Below are 14,550 nucleotides of genomic sequence, written 5' to 3' on the forward strand. Positions count from 1 at the left end.
GGTCTACAGCCGGAGTCCCGAATCTGTCGGACATCTGGTGGAACAGGCGAGGGTCCAGCTTCCACTCCGCAGGATCTATGGTCGTCCTGCTCAGCCAGTCTGCCTGTGTGTTGTCCACTCCGGAGATATGGTCGGAGCGAAGGGATTCCAGATGGCGCTCCGCCCAGCGGCCCAGGGACTCCGCCTCTCTCATCAGTGCTCTGGATCTGGTGCCGCCCTGGCGGTTGATGTGGGCCTTGGTGGCCACATTGTCCGTCATCAGAAGCACATGTTGACGATGGATGGACCGGCTGAAATGGCGCAGGGCCAGGCGAGCAGCTCTCAGTTCCAGCAGGTTGATGCTGTAGCTGGTTTCCACTTGGGACCACTTGCCCTGAACAACCAGGGACCCCATGTGGGCTCCCCAGCCGGAGAGGCTGGCGTCTGTGGTGATGATTAACCTCTCGGGCTCCTTGAATAGGTGGCCCTTGAGGATGGCCGGAGACACCCACCAGCGGAGAGACCTCTTACGTCCGGCGTAACTCGAATCGCCCTGGTAGAGTTGCTCCTGGATGCCCTCTGGTGCGGCAGCAGCAGCCACTGAAGAGCCCTGGAATGCAGGCGGGCCCACGGCACGATGGAAATGCAGGAAATCATTTTTCCCAGCAGCTGCGACAGAAGGACCACTGGAGCCTGCCTCAAGCTCAACACCTTGTGGGTCATGGACCTTAGACCGGCCAACCTGTCTCGGGAGAGGAAAACCTTGCACAAGTTGGTATCTATCACCGCCCCCAGGTGTACAAGTCTGTTCGTTGGAGTGAGATGGCTCTTCTCTATGTTTAGAGTAAGCCGTGATTTCTGAGGGATCTCATAGTGGTTTGGAGATCCCGTAGGGCCTGCTGCCTGGACGACGACTGGAGTATGTCGTCCAGGTAGCACTGGAGCCTTATGGGCCTGCGTCTTAGCTGGGCCGCCACTACCGCCAGCACTTTGGTAAACGTCCGAGGAGCGGACGAGAGGCGGAATGGAAGAGCTTTGTACTGGAAGTGGCGACCCGCGTAATAGAAGCGCAGGAACTTCCTGTGCTGAGGACGGATGGGGATGTGGAGGTATGCCTCTTTGAGATCTATAGAAGTGAGTAGATCCCCCTGTCGGATCCCCGCCAGAATAGTCTGCAGGGACTGCATCTTGAACCTCCGGTAGGCGATATGCCTGTTGAGGTTTTTGAGGTCCAAGATGGCTCTCCACCCCCCCGAGTTCTTTGGCACCAGGAAGAGGATGGAGTAAAACCCCCTCCCCTCTTCGCCCTGGGGAACTGGTTCCACTGCCCTGATGTCTAGGAGATGACTGACCTCCTGGTCCATCCGCTCCCTCTTTTGGGGGCAGGATGGGACAGGGCACCGGATGAAGGTCCGGGGGGGGAGGGACAGGAACTCCAGGGAGAGGCCTTCCCTGACTGTCTGCAGAACCCAAGCATCCTCGGTGTTCTGGGCCCAATGGGAGGCAAACAGCTGGAGGCGACCCCCGATGGGCGCCAAGCCCGGGCAGTCACTTTGACTTACGGAACGGCCTGTTGGAGGCCCCACCGCGGTTATACTTGCGGAAGCCGAACTGCTGCCTGCCTCTGTCCCGAAAGGGCGCCCTGTCCTGGGATCTGTCGCCCTGCTGGCCGAAGGACCTATTGGAGGGAGAGAAGGAAGAGGCAGAGGTAGAAGGCTCGGAGGCACGAAAGGACTGCCTCCTAGAATAGGGAGCGGCCTTACGTTCCTGCTTTTTGTTTAGAGAAGGTAGGATCTTCCTCTTGTCCTTGGACTCGATGAGGAGAGGATCCAGGGACTCGCCAAATAATTTGGACCCCTTAAAGGGGGCGGAAGCCAGTTTCCACTTGTTTTTCTGGTCCACTTGCCAATGTCGGAGCCAGATCAGCCGACGAGAAGTTATATTAGAGCCTAGCGCCCTGGAGGCAAATTTTGTGGCATTAAGGGATGCATCAGCGGCATACTGGGAGGCCGCGATTATTTTTGACACGTCCTGGTGGAGACGGACGTCTCCCGCCGGGAGCTTGGTTAGGAGCTCGCGCAGCCAGATCACAGAGGCCCTATTAAAAAAGGAGGCGGATGAAGAGGCCCTGATGGCCCAGGCAGCCGCCAGGTGGGTTTTGTGGCACGCCTTTTCCGCCTTCTTGTCCTCTGCCTTAAGGCCTTCCAGGAGGTCGGCCGGTAGGGAGGAGTTGGAGGTGAGCGCAGCGATGGGCGGGTCGACAGTGGGCAGGGCCAGAAGGTCCTCCAGCACTGGCTCCATAGTATAAAGCTTCCTATCTACCCCACTGGGAGAGGACTGCGTGGCTGGCTGAGCCCACTGGCGCTGGATTAGGTCAAGAAACAGCCCCGGGACCGGAACCAGCTCTTGCTGGGGCGCTGGGACATCAAACATGACCGCATTGGGATTAGCCGGAGTGGCATCCGCCGCCGGCGCGGTCGGTTTGGGCTTGATCCCCACCCTGGTGGCAGCCTTGACCTTGTGAAGGACAGATTTGAAAAGGCTGGGCTTGAACAGACCCGCAAAGGCGGGCGCTTCAGGAGGGAGGTCCTCGTCGTCTGAGAGACCTAGCACCTCCGGGTCAGGGTCCTCAATGGCAGAGGCCTCGCTGACCACCGAGGATTCCAGGGAAGGATGGCGAGCACGCTTGCTTGGAGGGGGAGCTGCCTGATCGGGTTTGGGGCCCCTAGGGGCCACTGCAGTGGGACTTTTAAATTTCATGGCCTCCGTGATGCCCTTGGCAATGGCACGGGCCATTAGTTCCTGCATGCGGGGCGATAACTCCTCAGAGTCAGAATCAGGATCCAAGCCCTCCTCTAGGGGGGGTGAAGCCTCACCCTGTATATCGTCTATGCTAGCATCCCCAGGGGGAGGGGCCTGCTCACAGGCCCAAGAGGGCGCCGGGGAAGCCGGCTCTGCAAATGACCTATTTGGGGAGAGGTCCTGGGACTCCACCTCCTCGGCGAGGACCATCTGGAGATCTTCCCGGGAGGGAGGGATTCCTGAGAGGGACTGCTCCCTGTCTGCCTGGCGTCTGGCCTTCTCAAATTGCTTGTCAAGGGCCGGCTGGCGCCTTTCAGCATCCTTGGCCTCAGCCACAGAAGGGGTCCTGGAACGCTGTTTCCCAGAGCTACCCCCACCACTCTTGCCCGCACCCCCACTCCCCGATGAGGAGGAACCCTTGCTAGGGGCCTGCGAGAGGCTCGGCCTAGTATCTTGGGAATCGGGAGGACTGGGCAGATCCATAGTCAATGACCACACAAGATGGAGCAAGGCTATGATAAGGCAGAAGGATAGAGATAGACTGGTTGCTGCAATGGGAAAACAAACGAAAAGATTCGTTAAAATTGCCATATGCACAGTAATTGAATCAATACGTAAGAAATCATCCCATGCTTAATACCAGTCGGAGGCCCAGGGGTAGGATTGGAGCCTGCACCGAGGTGCAAGGCTCCGCAGGAGAAGCAGGGAGGAGAATGACTATCAAAAAGCTTTGGCCTGCGCTTACTTAGGCCTCCTCCCTGAGCCGGTATGATGACCGTTGGAATGGCACAGGAACCAGCGCCGCTCGCAAAAATAGACAAAAGGCGAAGGTGGCGATCCTAGCCCGAGAAACCCTTGCTAGGCCCTGCCACCTCCAGCGGTCTCCTGATAACGAGGCTGATGCAAAATGGCGGCCATGGCTGGGCGCGCTATTTTCGCGCCTAAAATGGCCGCCGCAACAGCGTGGGGCTAAGGGAGAGCGAGGAGCGAACGCGCCTTGAATGGCGACGATCGCCCACTCCTCCCTGCGGCCGAGGTCCTCTAGCAGGCCGGGAACGAAAAATACTTCGTTTAAAACAACAAACGGGGGGCCTGGGGACGTAGGAGCCTCGCCGCTGCAGCCGCGCCGTTTAAACGACAAGCGGCAGGCCTCCGAAGCCGTTCCATGAGGATCGGCTTGAGGGGCACCCCCCACCACCTTCCAGCTTACTTCCTGGCCTTCAAATGCAATTTCTACTGGAGAGAAGTCGCAGCAATGAAGAGAGAAACGTCTCACAAGGTTGGGGAATGTTAGGGAATAAAATTGAAATGCAAATAGAGAGTCCAAGCCAAAAAAAGGATTAATTTAGCTCAGAGCTCTAACTAATTACGTCCAAACGGGCTGACTGAGGAAGAATTCTGGGGGATTGAGCACTCCAGGAGGAGGTGTGGCTTAAGGAAAAATAGTTCCTCAGTCCTAAGGGCAAGCAGACTGAATTAACCCATTGCTTGGACTCTCCAAGCGGTGTACAGGAAAATAGCTAGTTCCACCGGGTCCAGGGAAGGCTTCTTGAGTAGGGGCCTCACCACCGCCTCTTTCAAGGCGACCGGCAAGGACCCCTCCCCCAATGAAGCATTCACAAGACCCAGGAGCCAGCCTCGTGTAACCTCCCAGGATGCCAGTACAAGTCAGGAGGGACACGGGTCCAATAAACATGTAGTGGCTCGCAGTCGCCCACGTAACCTGTCCAGATCCTCGGGGGCAACAGAGTCAAACTCCTCCCAGCGTGGTGCCTCAAGACTTGCTTCCGACGTCTCCCCTGGGCCACTGAAGGGGGCCCATCCACTCCGGATCTGAGCGATTTTGTCCTGCAGATATTCCCCAAACTCCCCTGCTCTACCCTGCAAAGGGGCTTCCCGCGGCCTCTGTGATAAGAGGGAGCGGGTCACCCGAAACAGGGCGGCAGGGCGGTTATCTGCGGACGCAATAAGAGCGGCACAGTGTCTACGTTTGGCCGCTCTCAGTGCTACAAGGTAGGTCCGTAAATAGGATCTTACCTGTGTTCGGTCAGATTCGGAGCGTGAGGACCTCCACCTGCTTTCTAGGCGTCTCTTGTGGCGTTTCATCACCCTCAGCCAGGGTGGTTCGTTGCCGCAGGAGAGGCCGCAAAGGCACTACCCGGTCCAAGGCCCCAGCAGCCGCCCTATTCCAAGCGGCCACTAGGTCCTCTGTCCGGCAGTGGGTCAGGGCTACAGGAAGTGGCCCAAGCTCCGTCTGGAACCTGTCCGGTTCCATCAGTCGCCTGGGGCGGAACCATCTGGGACAGTCAGGTTCCGCCTCCCCGCGGTGGGGGGTAGCGCCGGGGAAGTCGAGCCAGAGAAATGAGTGATCTGACCATGACAGGGGTGTAATAACCAAATCCCCTATTCCCAGATCACTCGTCCACTGTCCAGAGACAAAAACAAGGTCCAGTGTGTGCCCACCTTCATGTGTGGGGCCCTGAATGACTTGGACTTGATTACCTTTGTATCATTGTCATTTAGTGCTGGTTATCACGTAGTTTGTTAGATAGAGATAAAAGTTTTTCACCAAACAAACTGAATCTCTGTTTGATTGCAACGTGAACGTGACAACATAATTATTTATAGAATTATTTATTGGCCAAGTGTAATTGGACACACAAGGAATTTATCTTTGATGCATATGCTCAAAGTGTACATTAATAAAATACATTCATCAAGAATCATGAGATATAGAAAGATACATTAAAAAATACATTCATCATAAATATCAAATGTGCATTGAGAAAGCTCTAAAACTCATAAACCTCTATCCTTTCCCAAAACTCTTGTATTGACATTCTTCAGGAACTTGATAAGTTCACTTTTAAAGTAATTATGAGAGGAGTGATAAGTTGCATGCAGAATTAACCAAGAAAAATGTTCTCTACTTACGGATGACTAAGAAACTATGTTGATAATAAATACCTAAAACATGACCACATACAGAATGCTATGTACCTACTTAAGTATGTAGGATAAGGACTTTGAATGACATATTTAACACATACTTGCTTTACAATCACATAATCAGCACATTCCAAAATATGCTAATTTCAAAATTAATTTCTAGAGGACATATTAAAGTAAGACGTAAAGTGAGATTTGGACATTAAGAGTGAACATATGGGGTCAGACTGGATAGCCTCTCGGGGTACCTTTCATCTTGTTATTATAAAGTAAAAGACAGAGTTTGAAGCTTGCGGAAGAACAGAAAGTGTGAATGCCAAAACCGCAGAGTTCAGCTAAAGTTCTTACAAAGTCAAGTAGCCATTATGACCTGCGGCCCAGACAAAAGGGGAAGCAAGACAGTATCTGCTTATAAGGCTTCTTTCCTCAAGGTAACAATCAGAAATGGGTTAAGTATTTCCGTGTTGTGCTGCTTTCGACAAAGTATTAAGAATGCGTGCTTCCATTAGAAGAGTTGTTCAGAAGTTACATGCTTGCCTTTGACTAGCTTTTCTGAACCTGGCTGCCAAATAAACTTCTCCTTGATCCTGAAACATCTACAATATTGCGTTTCCTCAATTTCCCTGATTATTTATATTCCTTTAACTCAAGATTGAAAGCTTTGCTGGCTCCCCCATATCCTCAGAATCATATACCATATTTTTTGGAGTATAAGACACTCTGGAGTATAAGACACACCTTAGTTTTTGGGGAGGGAAATAAGAAAAAAAAATCTGTCTGCCTACCAGTATCCATGGTATTCATCTGGCTAACGTCCTGTCAGTGTGTGTGAGTGTGTTGGGGGCTGTTTGGAAACAAACAGTATTTGCTGTGTGAGCAACAAAGGAGACAGCAAGGAGCCAAGGGGTGGCTTGTTCTGTACTAAAGCTGCATGTTGTGCTGATATCTGAAACTAAAACTGAAAGTGAAATTTCTCTCCTTTGCTGAACTACCATATTGGAAAACCTGCTTTTGGTATTACATATTTACTTAACGTGTTATATTATATATAAACAGAAGATATTGAATCCTGCTGAATCAGTTACTTGTGTGTGCTTTCCGAATGTGATTGCTGCTGCAAACTCTGACACATCCTTGCAGCAAATAGCAAACAGCTAGGTTAGCTTCAGCACATTATTCCAGCCTGATTCAGCATGAGCAGTTGATTGGCGGATGGATTGGCCTCCCGGAATACCCCCAATCAGCTGTTTCAGGCTGCAGGGATTTCCACAGTCCATCACCTAGTCGAGCCTCGCATTTTTGCCTACATTTGGTGTATAAGACGCACCCAAATTTTCACCCTCTTTTAGGGCGGTGTGTGTGTCTTATACTCACTCTTGGGCTTAGGGCAAAGCAAAAAGGATTCTATTCTCCCAAAAACCTTAATTCTTCTGATTCTAAGAAAACGATCCCATATATTGATGTGTAATTAATTTTTAAAAAGTTTCTTTGTTCTAAAAATAAGAAGATAATGCAATATGTCTCTGTATGGTCCAGATTTAATAAGCTTTAGCAATAAGTTTGGATTAATTTTGCATTATTATATGGTTCCCTTTTTCTGTTAATTAGCTTTGTTTTAATTTATTTTAATCATTATATTTTGATTTTCTTTCTGCAACATATAATCACCACCTCTTTTTTGTTGGTGGTGCAGTTACTATTTGCATTTTGCTATTGAAAAAGAAATTTTAATTTTAAAAAGCCCACTCTTTTTAATCTCTGAGAATTCTTGGAGGATTGATGAGGTCCTAGAAGTGTGGAAGAAAGCAAATGTTTATCTGCATATTCAAAAAAAAAAAAAGGGGGGGGGGGTGCCAGGAAGCTACAGACAGGCAACCTGATATCAATCCTGGGATAGGTTCAGCATGTGTGTGAGAACTTGGATAGGCAGGCCACAATTAAAAACCAGCATGGGAATTGTAGCAAACAATCTTGGCTAGATTAACTACATCTCCCTCTTTGATAGAATAAGTGGCCCTTTCTCAAATATTCATCATAGGAGAAAAACGAAGATGGCAAGTCGGAGAATGCTATAAACATATTGTATTTGGTCCTCAACAAAGCCTTTGACAGACTGCTTAATGATGTTCTTAATTAAAATATGGGGTAGATGATAGTGCTAAATGGACTTAACAGTTGGCTAAATGACAATGCCCGAAATGTGCATTGTTAATGGCTTCATTTAATCTTGGAGAGATGTATTAAAATAAAAAGCAATAGAATTCTGTCAGTGATGGAAAACCTTTTTTGGCTGCCATGCCAAAAGCAGGGGGAGCCCAGGGGGGTTGTGCGCCGGTGCGCCACATCCATAATGCTATGCGTGTGCACATGCGCACAATCAGTGACACCCACCCACACCCGCTTTTGCCATGGTTCCCCCCCGACAGCCTCCAGAGGCCTCCTGAGCTTCCATGAAGCCTCCGGAGGGCAAAAAATGGCCCTACAGGGAACCTGGAAGTTTGGGAATGGTGACTTCCAGTTTGTCCGTTGGGCCGATTTTCGACCTCCAGAGCCTTCGGGTGGCTTCCCTGAAGGCTCCAGAGGGAAAAAAACAGGCCTACAGACAAACCAGAAGTCACCATTCCTGATGTTCTGGTTTGCCCGTAGGACCGGTTTTTTGCACTTTGGAGGCCTCAAGGAAGCCTCTAGAGCAGGGGTGGGGAACTGTGGCTCTTTTGCGACTTGTGGACTTCAACTCCCAGAATTCCTGAGGCAGCTATGTTGGTTCTGGAATTCTGGGAGTTGAAGTCCACAAGTCGCAAAAGAGCCACAGTTCCCCACCCCTGCTCTAGAGGGTGAAAAAATGGCCTCAAAAGAAGGCTGAAGTCAGCTGGCCAGCACGCGCATGAACAATGGCCAGTTGACAAGACAACGCCTCGCATGACCTGACAAATGGCTACGCGTGCCACCTGTGGCACATGTGCCACCGGTTTGCCATAACAGAGTTATGAGATAGGAATTAGGTATCGCTAGTCTAGAGAAAGAACGGACTAGGGGTGGCATGCTAGCAGTATTGCAGTATTTGAGAGGCTGCCACAAAGAAGAGGGGGTCCACTTATTTTCCAAAGCAAATGAAGGAAGGAAAAGAAATAATGGATGGAAACTAATCAAGGGGAAGCAACCTGGAATTGAGGAGAGACTTCCTAACAGTGAAGACACTTAACCAATGGAATGGCTTGCCTTCAGAAGTTATAGGTCAGTGATGGCGAACCTTTTTCTTATAGCGTGCCAACATTGTGTGTGCACATGCTATCGTGCACGCCTGCGTGCCCACACCAATTCAATCCTCCCACCTGCGCATGCATGTGCGGGGGGCCCCACGCATGCGTGCACGACCCTTCCCCAGGCTCTAGAGGCTTTCCTGAAGCCTGGGGGAGGGTGAAAAATGGCCCCAATGAGCCAACTGGAAGTTCTGGAACAAACTTCCAGTTGGTTTTCACCCTCCCCAGCCTCTGGCGGCTTTGCTGAAGCCTGGAGAGGGCACAAAATGGCCTTCCCCGGCCCTACGGAAGGCTGAAAATCAGCTGACAGCTGGCATGCAGCAAATATGGCTACGCGTGCCATAGGTTCACCATCACGGTTATAGGTGTTTCAGCACTGGAGGCTTTTAAGAAAAGATTGGATTGCCACCTGTCCGAAATGGTATAGGCCCGTGATGGTGAACCTATTGCACCTCTGGCACGCAGAGTCCTCTGCGGACATGCATGCTGTCACCACCTGGTCTTCGGGTTTCTAGCGCTCTGGCATGTGCGAAGACCAGCTGACCAGCGTGCATGAACGCACCGGAAACCCAAAGACCAGGTGGTCTCTGTTTCCGGGGCTCCAGCGCACATGCATTCTGGCTTGGGCACTTGGTACCAAAAAGGTTCCCCATCACTGGTATAGGGTCTGCTGCTTGAGCAGGGGGCTGGTCTAGAAGAGCTCTAAGGTACCTTCCAGCTCTATTCTGATGGATTGATTGATAATCCAATAAATCTTGTGCAGAGAAGAGAGTTGAACTAGATGGTTTCCAGGGTTATCTCTATGACTATGGATGAAATAGAAGAGCCTAGTGTAGACCAGGGAGCTTGTATTTTCCTGAGTCACCCATGGCCTTACATTCACAAACTGTTGAAAATCGCACACCTCTTTCCCACACCTGTACAAAAGAAAAACTTCCTTTATGATCCCAATCTACCCTAACAACTTTCCTCAGCCATAAGGTCAGATAACATGCAGACTAAGGGAACATAGTAAAGCTTCATTTGTTGATTTATAGCACTGAGAGATGTAATGCATAGGAACAATTCAATATCCTAGACAGCAGGTAGTCCTCCACTTACAACAGTTCTTAGTGACCGTGCAAAGTTACAACGGCACTGAAAAAAGTGACTCAAGACCTTTTTTCACACTTACGACCATTGCAGCATCCCCATGGTCACGATCAAAATTCAGAGGCTTGGTAAGTGGTTCATATTTATGACAGTTGGGGTGTCCCTGTGATCCCCTTTTGCCGCCTCTTATAAGCAAAATCAATGGGGAATCTGGAATCACTTAACAACTGTGTTACTAACTTAATGAATACAATGATTCACTTAACATCGATGGCAAGAAAAGTCATAAAATGGGGAAAACTCACTTAACAAACGCTTCATTTATCAACATAAATTTTGGCCTCAAAGGCTACATAAAATGGGATTGCTGATCAGATTGGAACATTAACAAGCAAGCAATTCTAAGTTAGTCTCTGTCTGGATTGGAAACAATAATCAATGCAAACCAGTTTGGCACATCACCTCATTATTTTTTGTCCTAACTAAAGGTTTGTATCAAACCCACGTATTTTAGCACACTTACCTAAGCTGGTAGGTTTTATGAGAACGTCAAGCACATCATAAAAAGGGAGATTCTTCAACTGAACATCAGGATGCACTGGAGGAACCGAAGGGGATGGCTGCTGCATCTCAAAACGAGGCTTGGTGTCCTGAAGTAACACTGAACCAAGAGGAGAGGAAGGTGATTGGGGAGCGACCGAAGTTGAAGGTGCAGGATGCAATCCGGGCACGGCTAAGTCAGGTTCCACCGGAGAAGAGCTACTGTCCAGGTTGAAAACTGAAGATTTTAGAGCAGTCAAGTCAGAAAGGCCTTCAATTGTCCTGGGATAGCGGCGCCTGTAGAGTTCCCGGATCTTGATCTGAACTGCTGGGCTACAGCCGCTCTTCAGCAAGTGCAGAGCCCTCATTAGGAGGTCATGTTTGCGCCCACTTTTATTACGTCCAGCAAAACCCAGCAACACTTGCAGTTCAGACACCCGAAAACTCGATACCATATTCTAGGAGTAACAACAGATCAAGAATAGGTGAAATGATGGGCAGTGGCAGGATGGACTGACAGTCCTAGGTTACAAAGTTACAATAAATATGATCAAGTTTTATTTACATCATAATATTGTTTCATACCATAAATGGGCAACAAATCCTTGATGATTTAGGGGTGGGGTTTTTTAACCAATTCGGTCACTGAAATATTGATGGTATTACAATTGGGATGTAGTTAAAAGCCGTTCAAATTGTGTCCCACACATAAGTATAATTTTTCATAGAACAAGCAACATTAACCCCCATAATGGCAGCAATAAAGTAAAATATAAGTTCTAATGAAGTGACACATTTATAGCAGACTTAAAAGCCCAAACAGTGTACTGTTTACTGTACTGTTTTTGTTTCAGTTTTTCAGATTTTTATAGCTACAGGGTGTCTCATAACCATCGTCTTGTTCCATGCAGGATATTTGTGACTACGGCGCAGCGTGAAGAAAGCTATAGAATCAGCTTAAATATATCAGTTAATCTGCACTCATTCCTTGGACCACTAAACCAGTGACCTGAGGTGGAATTCTATTTAATAAACACATAAGTAAAATAAAACAGAGCACAAGATTACCTCCTTACGTTTTCTCATGGCTAAATGTTTCTACTCTTCTGAATATTTATTCATCTTTCACAATCCGGCCTTCCTCTGAATACAGATAGTCCTTAAGTTACTACAACTGGAACTGGAACATATTTTGAAGAATGAGTCATGCACTGCATTCGATTTTGCTTGATTTTATGACCCGTTTTTGAACACTGTCTTTAAACAAATCCAGTTTCCCCCTTTGGCTTTGCTTGCCAGAAGCCGGCTAATAAGATCACAAATAGCAACCACATGACCCTGGGACACAGCAACCACCGCTGGTTGCCAAGTACCTGAATTACAATCATGTGACCACAAGGATGCTATAACGGTCCTAAGTGTGAGAACCAGTTGAAAGTCACTTATTTCAGTGAGATTGTAACTGTAACTACAGATCTGAAAATATAACATTAGCTTTACAGAGAGTTGAGAAAAAGCAAGTCAATGTGTCAGTTACCAGCCGCAAAATCCAACTGTGATAGGCTTCTATTGTTCCATCCCCATTTTCAAAAGCCATTTTCTATTCCTCAAGATATTACCAATATACAACTTCCGGCATCCCTTATCATGAGTCTAATTTGTGCTACCAAGGCTTGTAGTTCGCCAACACCTGGGGGGCTGCAGGACTCCCATCCCAGGTCTAGAATATTCTTCCTATAAGCAATACTCAAACAACAAAAAGAAATGAATGATAGGACTTTGTAAAGCTACCCCAAAAGTCTGAAATCTCCCTTCCTTGGAGATTCATTGGAATCTGTCTTTAAATGCTTCCCGAGAATTGGCTTTAAGAGTCTCCAGAGACCTTGTAGAGAGACCACACCTAACATACCCACACCTGAAGCCCTAGTAAGCAGAAGAACACTGACAATCCCCTAAACTCTGCTGAAGATGTTACCTAGCTTGGTAATGAAATGTTCGGAAACCAACCCACAAGCTTGGAGAACGAACCTTGATCCTCATCCTACAGCCAAGCTACAGATATTCGCCACTATTGCAAACCTCGTAAAGTGCTCCAGGTCCCTTCTATTAAACAATGCCACCTTGTTGGACCCCCGATCTGTGTCCTCTCAGTAGTAGCATCTGCTCTGTGGAACAGCATAACGCCCTCCCTGGAGATTCAGAAGCCCCCAATCCTGTGAGCCTTCCATAAGGTCTTGAAGACCTGGCTGTTCCCCAGGCACTTGAATCAGGGTGGAGATGAGCTCTGTTACCATAGGCGATTCATTGTTCACTGTTTATCTTTACTGGGAAAGGAGGGAATTTGGGGGGGGGGGTTGTTATTAATCTTGTAAATTACCTAGTTATTTGTGAAAGATGAGTATTACATTTTATTTTTACTTATTGGTATTCCACTTTTATTATTTTTACAAATAACTCAAGGCAGCAAACATAACCAAGACTTATTCCCCCTGTTTTCACCATAACAACAACCCTGTTAGGTGGGTTGGGCTGTAAATGATACAAATAAATCCGCACCTAGAAAAAGACCTCCAGAAGTAAAATTGGAGGGGGCAATCCTCTATTTCTCTCTACCAAAACCTTTGCTAGAGAATTAGGGGATCCTTCAGAGCATTGTAATTTCATGTTATATTATGCTACAAGGGTCAAAATGATTATTTTTAAACGCTTGATTAAATTCAGATGCTAATAATAACGTGACAGTAAGTGGGCAGGCAAGATGAATTCCTAATAAGAATTCCTAAAGCCTAAATAATTCCTAAAGCAATTATTAGAAGAAACTGAAAATATACCCCACACATAAGTCATCTATTTATTTTTGATGCAGAAAATATGTATTAAGGATATTAAGAAAAGATAGCCAGATGGCATTTCTTTTTCCCATTCCTGGAATTATTTCAATTAAAGTTGATTTGGTTTTGGAAATTGTTAAAAATCAAGGGTCAAGCCTCCTTATTTTTCTGTTCTCATCCATATTATTTTTCTGCTATCATTTCTCTGTTTCTCCTGCCTTTCATCCTTGCAAACTCTGGCTTAAAGAATGGCAAAATATGTTTAGGTCTTATACCAATTGCAACAAGTTCTCCTAATTTGCTGCCTTGGGTCCTGTGTTTCTTTGTAGTTCGCCAGCACCTGGAGGGCTGCAGGACTCCCATCCCAGGTCTAGAATATTCTTCCTATAAGCAATACTCAAACAACAAAAACAAACGATAGGAGTTCTTTGTAGTTCTTCCAGTTTAACCAGGTAATTTGGACAACTTTGTGGAGTTGAAATTATTTTTATATTTAATGGTTTGTTGGGAGAGAGGAAGTTGAGCTTCTTTGCATTAGAATCAAAACTCTCTTTCTTCATGCAAGCTTCTTCCTACAATATTCTTTCATCTCTCTCACTTTTCCAGCATTCTCTTATATGCTATTTTTCTTCAATTGCAGGCCCACCAGCCATCCTTTTTCGTCATTCTCATTAGCATCACACATTCATGTAGCACTGGGTGATACCATTTTTCCATGCTATTGAAAGCATCCCCCATATTCTTTTCTTATATACATTTTCCATTGCTTTTTGGGAGATTAATGTCATCTAGTACATTTTAATATAGAATTCATACTTTCCATTCCTGCAGTTGTTCGCTTTTCGTTTTTCTTTTGTTACATTTTTCCCCCTTAGGTTATTTCTGTTTTTTTCCATTGTTAACATACAACTCTCACAAATCTATTTCTGCTAGCATATGTTCCCACAACAACTAAAGATATAAAGCAGATTTCTGTTGTATACATTCGCTCTTTAATTCATGATAAACCTACTTTCCTTCATTTGGAAAGGAACTTCATGGCACCATATTCTGAGATTTATCACATGCTTCCTTTCTTCTAGGTTTTTTACATGCAT

General features: G+C 47.2%; 2 protein-coding genes across 11 annotated transcripts in view; one reads left to right on the forward strand and one right to left on the reverse strand.

The window, feature by feature from the left end:
• Positions 1–14,550, reverse strand: part of PIAS2 (protein inhibitor of activated STAT 2) — a 78,667-nt gene that overhangs the window by 57,666 nt on the left and 6,451 nt on the right. For 6 of the 7 annotated variants that reach the window (XM_081942531.1, XM_081942527.1, XM_081942530.1 and 3 more), the window contains exon 2: positions 10,606–11,080. In XM_081942531.1, the coding sequence (XP_081798657.1) occupies positions 10,606–11,080 (475 nt within the window). The remainder of the gene's footprint in view (positions 1–10,605; positions 11,081–14,550) is intronic. The other variant, XM_081942529.1, reaches the window with a different exon arrangement.
• The window catches only part of KATNAL2 (katanin catalytic subunit A1 like 2), a 92,209-nt gene continuing 83,219 nt past the window's right edge, over positions 5,561–14,550 (forward strand). For 2 of the 4 annotated variants that reach the window (XM_081942548.1, XM_081942550.1), the window contains exon 1: positions 5,569–6,161. In XM_081942548.1, the coding sequence (XP_081798674.1) occupies positions 6,096–6,161 (66 nt within the window). In that variant the 5' untranslated portion in view covers positions 5,569–6,095. Of the gene's footprint in view, positions 6,162–14,550 lie in introns of all 4 variants that reach the window. The other 2 variants (XM_081942551.1, XM_081942545.1) reach the window with 2 other exon arrangements.

Source organism: Natrix helvetica (assembly GCF_964273705.1).
Source record: "Natrix helvetica genome assembly, chromosome: 2".
Classification (NCBI taxonomy): Eukaryota; Metazoa; Chordata; class Lepidosauria; order Squamata; family Natricidae; genus Natrix; species Natrix helvetica.